Genomic DNA, 10089 nt, shown 5'->3' with positions numbered 1-10089 from the left:
ACAGGGTTAAGTCCTCCATGCAGAAAGCAGGCAAAATCAGTGAGCTTCTGCTTAGTGAAATCAGTGTCAACAAGTAACAGCCATACACAGTTGGTTGTGACAGTGACCAGAGCTATGTAACGACAGTTTTGCAAAGGCAGATTCAAAAGAGCTAACTGAAAAAGTCATTATCAATGCAAACAAGAATTCATGACAAGGCAGGAAAAAATGTAATTTGAACAGACCCAAAATTCAGAAGGTGCAACACAAAGAGCTTTCTTCATCTCCCCGCGTCAGTGAAGCCTCTTGTTCCAAATCAACAAAACCAAGGTCTTCCCTATTTTTCAGCACACCGTGTCCGAGGGGAGCTTGTTTCTGGGCAGAATAGCATTCTCAGGAGGTTCAAGATCTTCTGCCGCAGGTCCCACTTGTCTTGTCGCCTATCTTGCGCAGCTGCAGGGCGCACTTTGACACCGCCGCCCACTCTGCATTGCACACGCACGGCCGTCAGCCACCCGCACCGCCATCTGCCCACCCATAATTGATTTAAATTCTAATGAGATCTTGGCAATATTGTAAATAAGGCAGCTTTTTTCTCAGTATTAACACACACACACTACGAGCAGCGGTTGTTCAACCCACCCCTTCCCGCGTTCACACGGGCGGCCCCAGGTGCATCCTGCCACCTGCGGCGCGAAGAGCACTGCCCCTGCTCCGGGTGCTGGAGCTGGCGGGCAGTGGCCCAGGCGGAGAAGCTCCCCACCACCATCCAGCTCCTTTCATCCTCCGGTACCTGCGGGAGTGGCGGGCGGCGCGGCCTTGTGCAGGGTTCTGCTGAGCATCATCGTGGCGGCGGGGCACGGCACGGCTTCAGTGGCTACAAGAGTGTGAGCGGGTGGGGTGGAGCGCGGCGCTAAGAATGGCGGCGCAGCAGGGCTTTCCCCGCGCCGTGACGTGAGTAAACCGCGGGGAATCCTGCCCTCCCACTGAGCGGGCACATGGCAGCATGTGGGAGCGTGCCCTGGTCGGTGCGGGGGTGGGGCGGGCGCAGAGGCCTGGCCTCGGGGACAGCACCTCTGCTGCGGGACAAAAAGGAATGGCGGGATGGGGTGTGCTGGAAGAGAAGGAGATGGAGGGATGGGGTGTGCTTGGGGAAGAGGAGATGAAGATGTGGGATGGGTTTGTGGTGGGCCAGGAGAGGTGGAGGGATGGGGTTTGCATCTTCTGGGTAAGAAGAGGCGGAGGGGCAAGGAGAGATGGGAGGGTGGGCTGTGCTTGTGGTGGTGGTTCAGAAGAGATGGACTGAGTTGTGCTTGTGCTGAGGAAGAGGTGGAGACATGGGGTGTACTTGGACAAGCAGAAGCAAGGGATGGGTTGTGCTTGTGGTGGGCAAGAAGACATGGCTGGGTGGGTCTGCTTCCTCTTAGTCAGGAGATGCCCCTGACACAACACTGTATTATTATTCAAGGTGATGGTGACCTTAGCCTCAAACAAGTCATAGAGAAATAATCTGGTCCACATCATATGCTATTTGTAACTTAGGACCTCAATCCTGCTGCTGGATTCTACCCGTGGCAGCTCAGTGCCCACATGACATGTTGCTGGCTGACACACGTAAGGGTGTGCTTACCTGCAGTTGCTGTAATTTTTGCTGATGCTTTTTACAAGAAACAAGAACTGGAATAATAAAGTCTCCCTCATGACTTTGTGATTGTTGCACAGTGCTGGGAGAGCTGCCAGTCACTCATCCACTTCCTGTCTCGGAAAGATGGTATTTGGTGTGATGGCACACTGGATGGACTTTTGTTTTTAGGGGGTGTCATGGTTTAACCCCAGCTGGCAACAGTACCACACAGCTTCTCACTCATGCCCGCACCCAGCAGGACTGGGAGGAGAATTTGGAAAAAGGTAAAACTCAAGGGTTGAGAGAAGAGCAATTTAATAAGTGAAATAAAATTAAAAAAAATAATAGCAACAAATGTAATGAAGAGAGGGAGAGAGGAATAAAATCTAAAAGAAAAAAAAGCACCCAAGTGACGCACAATACAATTGCTGGCCAATGCCCAACCAGTCTCTGAGCAGCAATCGGCAGGCCCTAGCCAACTCCCTCCAGTTTATATACTCAGCATGACATCCCATGGTATGGAATATCCCTTTGGCTAGTTTGTGTCAGCTGTCCTGGCTGTATCCCCTCCCAAGTTCCTGTGCCCCTCCAGCCCTCTTGCTGGCAGGGCCTAAGAAACTAAAAAGTCCTTGACTTAGTATAAACATCACCCAGCAACAACCAAAATCATCAGTGTGTTATCAACATTATTCTCATACTAAATCCAAAAAACAGCATTGTACCTCCTACTGAAATGAAAATTAACTTTATCCCAGCTGAAACCAGGACAAGGGAAAATGAAAACAGTTTAACATAAAGAGAGCACAGATAGGCCAGACATAACAAAAGTGATTTGTGGCTGAAAGCCAGTACATGCCCACCTATCCCACCAAAACACAGCTTCAAGCAGGAAAAGACACTGCATTATAATACAGACCCACAAGGGGCTGTCCAGAAGCTCCTTTCTGTGGGATCGGAGCCTCTGAAGTCAAGTGTCTAGAAACAATGATGATTTTGAAGTATATTAGAAGAGGAAACTTTTACCAGTTCAGCTCAGAAACCTTTTCTCCTGCATATGTGCTGGAAGCAATGGCACACCTGAAACAGGGCTGGGATTTCTCTCCCTGCGTAGGAAACCTCAGCCCCTGGCAGAAGGCAGCGGGCACAGTGGTTCAGTGGGGCTGGCTGTGGGAAAATTACTTTGGAGGGGGGGAATTATAGAAAACTAGGACCTAACAGAAGTATAGTATTATAGAAAGCTTTTTAGGGTAAAATACAGCTATCATCTTCAGGATGGTTGGCATGCACAGAATCTACCATGGCTCCCTAAGCAACACACCCTTCCATCTCAACACATGCTGATAGGAGTAACGGAGGGTGGAGCGTAGTGGAGACACTGCGGCCAGGCTCTGTTGTGCTCCCTGCAGGAAGGGGAACTTGATGGCACCACACAGCTGATAAGCTGCATAGAAGTTGTCACATGAAGAATATATGAGATGTCCACTGCTGAGCCAACCACTGTGGTGAAATGACTTTCCTCAGATAAAATAATTTCATTGTAATACTAGTGCACACCTCCATCCCAAAGTTACCTGCCTCCAAGGTACTACTACAGATCACTGGGCATGTGATGCCAGTCAGTAACAACAATATGTATGACTAGAGTCACCCAAGCTCCACCTAAATGTAAAGAAAATGGACGGGTCCTGTTCTGAGGCAGAAGGCTCAGACACAACCAATGTGATCAAGTTAGTGCCACTTTATTAATAGACTCACACCAATTTATACTCTACAGCTAAAAATACACACACTATGCACGCTTTGTTATGTAAAAGGTGATAGGTTAAAACTACTCGTTCACACGCTTCCACCTCCCCTATGATTGGTCCCAGTGTGGTGCCCACACGCTGCTCCCCCCTTGTGCGGGCATCCTGGTTTTTCTCATCTTTCTGTCCAACTCTCTTATCTCTCTGAATACACAGTTTCTTTGTCTCCCTTGGCCTTGCATATGTCCTACATAACACCTGCAGTTTATTAGAGCTGCGGCCTGTTATTACAACCAAGTTATTCGGTCTGGATTGCTCATAATATGCCCGTTTTCTTCCAGCCACTCCACAAATCCCCCTTTTTGTTTTTGAGCAATCCAGACCCCATTCTCAGACATCCGTTTAATTAACCCATTAATTATGCGTTGCAAACATTGAAACAAACAAGGAAGTAACAATATCAAAATCAAGAACACTATTAACACTACCAATGCTCCTTTAACTACAATCTGCAACCATCCCCTTAGCCCGAGGCTATTGAGCCAGTCAGAAAAAGTATCATGTCCTTCAGTAACATGCTTCATATTCTCGCGCAGTGTTGCTAATTGCTGAGCTATGCTTTTTGAGTGATCAGACAAATTGAAACAACACATCCCTTCAAAATCTTCACAACCATGTCCATGTGCTAACAATAAAAAACCAATGGCAGCTCGATTCTGCAAAGTAGCATGTCTAACACCCTCTACATCAGTAAGTAGCTCACTTATCATTTGTGTAGTCAAATTAAATTGTTTCTGACCCCAACATGCTAATCTACATATATTTTTTGCATTCATGGCTGCCATTCCTCCTGGAAGAAAAATAGATGTGGCTATAGCAGCGGCTACCGATGGCAGCTGTACGTTGTCATTACATGTATCATCAAAAGTTCGAATGGATCTGCACAATCTCCCATGATCCCTACTGACATTTAATAAATCTTTCATGTGAGGAGCAAACAATGTTAGCCGTCCAAGGTAACAAGGCCCACCAACAGGTTGCATGGGAATACTGGGCCATGCTCTATTTCCACAAACCAGAAACACTCCTGGCGGAAGTTTAAAACCCCCTGTGGTGCTTACATGTAACCCTCCTGTTCTCAAGTTACTCCAAAGAGAATGCCCTGTGACATTTAGATAACCTACATACTGGCCCTGTTCCCCTTGCCTTGTAAACCAACTATGCCACGGTTTATCAAACCAGATCACCCCTGTACCATCTACTGGTCGGAGCTGTGATGACATGCTTTTACAACCTGGCATTGAGGTTGCAGTAACATTAACATATTCGACAGGCACAATGCTAGCCAATAAGTCTAACTCCTGTAAAGGTAACTGATGTAATTGATTTAAATTTTCAATGACCGTTTTCTGCCAAGCTGCGCCATGCATAGAGGGCCAAACATATCTGCTGTTCGGGCTTAAACAAGAACCGCTTTCTCTGTTAGCCAGGTTTACGCTCCGTGGATTCCAATACCCATCAAAGTCGGTTTCATTCTCCTGCAAAGGAATACCAATCAAACAGGTTCAAAAAGGGTTATCTGCTTGTTGCAAGCTCAGACAAAAATCTGTTACCTCAGCCCATGTTACCCAAATATTCGTTCTGGGTAAAATGTCAAAAATCCCCTCACTACCTGGTAGAAAACAAATCAACATAACTATGCTCCACGTTTGAGGTGTCGCCATCATTTTACCTCCCTTTTCCAATTGCTCCAATGCACCTGCAAGCTTCAAGGAATGTTTATTCTAATTCTACAAATCCTGTCAACTATCTTATTATTCTGATTAATACACTGCAAAGCTAAGCGTCTTAAAAGCCTGAAACTAATTTCTACTAAAAATCCTTCACCCAAGGTCCTTAATTAAGCTTAAAACCTCAAGAAAACTACTGTTATTCTCTAAGTATTCGCACTTGTCTTTCCATATTAACAGCAGATTACCAATATGCTAACACACCTACAAAGTCAGACAACCCGCTCGCTTCGGAACAAAACACAACCCGATCATTACGTGAGTGACATTTAAACACACTATCCCAATCACATGCACGTGCGACTCTCCAAGTCTTCTTGTCACACTATGTGCAATGTATTAAAACCCAAGGTCGACAGTTCAGACCACATTCTCTACAAGCTGTGTCATTTTTCTTGATCTGTTCTGAGCTGAGCGTCTGTGTTCACATGGGGTCAAGACCAAGTTCAGTTGATGTTGGTGTCGTTGAAGTGCCTCAGGATGTAAGACTACCGTCGATATTGACCCATGTCCTGTAAAACATAAGAAATTAAACCTGATCCTCTACTTCAACCTGATCCTCTACTTCATTACTCTTAAGATCTCCTTTCCAGGGCCGCACCCAGTGACTTGGAATCCATCTAACACCGGTATCTGTAACAACACAAGCATATCCTCGCCACATCATTTTTAGTTCCACAGGTCCCTTCCATTCTCCTGTAGAGACATCTCTGTATCGAACAAAACCACTATTTCCACACTGGTTTACCCCAGATCTCAAACCCAAACTATGTATTATTACTGGCGGTTCATTTTTATCACCTGTAAACTGTAAATAGTTCAATACATATATCGCTTTTGCAAGACACTCTGCTGGACCCAATACCTCTCCCCCTTTTTGTTTTTGCAAAAGCGCTTTCAGTGTTTGATGCGCTCGTTCCACAGTGGCCTGTCCCGTGGGAGAGTGTGGTATGCCTGTGATATGACGTATACCCCAAAGTTGACAAAAATGAGTAAAGTTCCAAGAAGCGTAGGCCGGGCCATTATCAGTTTTGATTTGTGCAGGCACTCCAAGTGCCATAATGGCATCATGCATATGTTTAATTACATGCCGTGCTGTTTCACCAGCTTGTGCCGTTGCCCAGAGTGCTAGGGAAAAAGTATCAATTGAAACATGCACATATTTAAGCCTGCCAAATTCTGGGATATGAGTTACATCCATCTGCCAAAGTTGTAGGGGTCGAAGTCCCCGAGGGTTCACCCCCAAACCAAGGCCAACTCCTGCCTTCTGACAATCAGGGCAGGACTGTACAATTTCTCTAGCATCAGCCACAGGAATGTGAAATTGCCTGGCCAACACTTTTGCTGACTGGTGAAAAAACTCATGTGATAACCTAGCTTGTTCAAAGGTTTTAACAACAGGACCTGTCTAGGCTGGAGCGACAAGCTGATCAGCCCGAGCATTACCTAATGTGAGACCTCCACATTTCTGATGACTGCGAATATGCACAATGAAATATTCGTCCCAACGCTGGTTCAAAAGTGTTAACAATTGTAACAACAGAGTATACAATACAGGATTTCGCACAGGTTTCACCATACTATGTTCCAAACGCTGTACCGTACCCACAGCATATAATGAGCCTGATACTACATTAACAGGTTCTTGAAAACAGTGCTGAAATGCCCAAATAACAGCTTGGAGTTCTAAAGTCTGTAAAGAGTCTCCAGTCACCCCAGGGAGTAGTTTATGTTCCCAAGTTTCTCCTGCTTTCCAGGTGACTGAAGCTGTCCGAGATTTTCAACCCAGCATCAGTAAAAACAGTTATCCCTTTTACAGGAACCTCTGATCACAAAGGCAAATGTTCAATGCGCTGATGAGATAACAATGGCAAAAGTTTGTCCGAAGGGTAACTGTTAGTGAGAGTTCCCAAAAAATCAGCAGCTGCTATTTGAAATTCTGTTGAAGCAGACAACAGCCAGTCCAAATACAGTTGAGACACAAGTACATATATAACTGTCAGTTCGAGGCCTGAGATATCTACAATTCACTGCCTGCCTTTGATAATAAGCTGTGAAAACAATTCAGGACGTGTAACCACTGTCTTTCTGGGCTGGAAAGGGAGAAAAACCCATTCCAAAATTCGTAAATGCGGTCTCCCTTCTCCCAGCTGGATAATAATCCCTAATGGGTGTTCTCGCTCACCTCCTGAGTTAATTATCATAAAAGAAAGAGCTTGGTCGTCTAGTCGTCTGTGAGCATAAGTTGTCACTATCTTATTAGTGATCACCTGCAACGCCTGTTGCTGATCCTCATTCAATCGACGGCGCTCCTGAGCCTGCGTAGATGCTCCCAGGAGTGGCATCAATGGTTTCAGATCATCGTTCGTAATTCCGCAGTTATTACGAACCCACTGGATATCTCCCATTAATTTTTGCACATCAGACAATGTTTCTATTGCTGTGTTAATTTTCACTTTCTGAGGTCGAATCATTCCATTTGTAAGGATCCAACCCAGGTACAACCACAGCCCTTTCTTTTGAATTTTCTCTGGGGCTATCTTCAACTCCCTTTTTCCAAGACTATGTGTGAGCTGACATAAAATCGTCTCAGAATCCAGCTGTTTTCCTGCAACCAAAATATCATCCATGTAATGATAGATAAGTAAATGAGGACACTGCTTACGAATTGGTTCTAAAGCCCAGGCAACAAACAATTGACACATCGTAGGTGAGTTTTTCATTCCCTGCGGCAACACCACCCGGTGATATCTTTTTGCTGGCTCTGCTTTATTTATCGATGGCACTGTAAAAGCAAACCTTTCAGCGTCCTGTGGATGTAAAGGAATTGTAAAGAAATAGTCTTTCAAATCGATAATCACCAAATCCCAATCCTCTGATAACATAACCGGAGAGGGTAGCACGGGTTGTAAGGCGCCCATATCACACATAACAGCATTGATTGCTCGTAAGTCATGTAACAGATGCCATTTCCCAGACTTCTTTGGGATTGTAAAAACTGGGGTGTTCCATGGACTAGTTGAAGGCACGATGTGTCCAGCATCTAATTGTTCCTGCACCAAATTATTAACAATCTGCAGCCGATCTTACTTTAGCGGCCACTGATCAATCCAAATTGGATCATCAATTTTCCAGCTGATTTTTAGAATCGGCCGCTCAACAGTGGCCGCTCCTAAAAAGGCAAAGTAACGAGCCAGGCTCCCACCTGACTGTGCAGATCTCTTCCAATTAGTGCCACAGGCAGGTGCATTACATAGGGACGTGTAGTTACTACCCTACCATCAGAGAACATAAATGCAATTACATCTCTACTGATAAAGGTAGCTTGAGTCCCACCAACCCTTACAATGCCAGTACCCGCTGGCATTAGAGGCCACTGCCTAGGTCACTTAAAAAAAGGTACGATCGTTACATCAGCTCCAGTATCTATAATCATCTGCAATTTGCACACTTGTCCACTAGGGTGTCTCAGTTCCATTTGTTCCTCCGGTTTTCCCTGACTGATGTCCATGGCTAGCAAAACATCGGGCTGACCGGTGGATCCAAAACCTTCTACACCCCTTTTTTTTTTTTGTTCTGCGTTAGGCACTTTTGCTTCAAAAGGAATTAATTGAGCAATTTTTGATCCCTCCTTAACAGTTATAGGGGGAGTTAGTGTGTAAACCATTATTTTAATCCGTCCCTCAAAATCAGCATCAATAAGTCCTGGGACTACAAAAATGCCTTTCCTAGATACTGAAGATTAATAAGGCACTTAAACCATGTCCCAAAGGTCCCACAAGATTTGAATCAACCAATTGAACTGTGGTGTCGGTAAGAGTAATAGCTACTGCTGTTGCCAGGTCCACTCCGGCGCTTCTGGAGGTGGTGGCAGAGCAGCGGTCCAAGGACCCTGGACTTGTGTCGTAGCTCAAGGGCGAGACGTGCTCCGCATCTCGTTTCCCTTTTTCCGACAATCACTGGTGTTATGATTATCTTTCCGACACTGCACACACCATTTCTTTTGCTGTAAGCCTGGAACATGACATTGTGATTTAATATGTCCCATCCTGCCACAATTAAAACATCTCCTATCTTGACTCCCGTTATTATTTTTTCCTTGCACAAGCGGCTTCACTGCAGCTCCTACCGCGGCAGCCATAAAGGCAGCTTTTTCCTGATCAATCATTCTTTCTGCCGCCTCCAACAGCTGGGCAGCTGATGACCCACGCGGCAGGAGGCTTAAAGTTTTCTTAGTTTTCTCATTAGCATTATCATAAGCAAGCATATCAAGAAGCTTTGCTTTCATATCCTCATTCAGATCAGGATTACTCATGAGAGCGGCATGCAGTCTGTCTATAAATTTTGGATAAGATTCTGTAGGTCCCTGTTTTATCCCTGTAAATGCTGGCGCTAATTTGTCATCATGGAGGGCAAAAATCGTTTTCAGAGCTAGTTCCCGCGTTAATTGTAACACCTCGGGTCGGAATCCCACTTGCCACTCAGGGTTAGCAAAGGGGCCGGCGCCTGTTGGCATTTGGGCATTCACTCCAAACAGCGGATCCCCCTGCTGACGAGGCGTGGCCGCGGTAGCATCACAGGCTGCTTGCCATCGTTGAAAAAACTGTATCTGCTGAGAAGCTGTTAACAAAGCTTGTACAACCATACTCACATCATACGGAGTTAATAAATCTGCCGTGAAAATATGCTGAATTATTGAGTTAGTATATGGAGTTTTTAACCCATATTGTGTTACTGCTAATTTCGCTTCTTTAATTACCTTCCAATCTAAGGGTTCCCACTCGTTACCCTGTGGTGTTACTATCACAGGAAATGCCATTGGCCCAAATTGCCCGAATTGCCCCTCTATAATTGCATCCCGAATGACTCCCAGCTATCGACGTGATGGATTACAATTACCCCCCACGCCTCCCATTGGAACTGGCGGTGGTAACGGTCCCGCCGCTAATGT

General features: G+C 45.5%; 1 protein-coding gene across 1 annotated transcript; it reads right to left on the bottom strand.

The window, feature by feature from the left end:
* Positions 1 to 316: 316 nt before the first annotated feature.
* LOC119140734 (phorbol-12-myristate-13-acetate-induced protein 1-like) lies at positions 317 to 824 on the bottom strand. Its single transcript, XM_037372267.1, is given in 3 exon segments — positions 317 to 406; positions 409 to 464; positions 773 to 824. Coding segments are annotated over 3 exon segments (198 nt in total).
* Between the last annotated feature and the right edge of the window lie 9265 nt (positions 825 to 10089).

This window comes from Falco rusticolus, chromosome W, assembly GCF_015220075.1.
Source record: "Falco rusticolus isolate bFalRus1 chromosome W, bFalRus1.pri, whole genome shotgun sequence".
NCBI lineage: Eukaryota > Metazoa > Chordata > Aves > Falconiformes > Falconidae > Falco > Falco rusticolus.
This window is presented reverse-complemented; position numbering and strand designations above follow the sequence as displayed.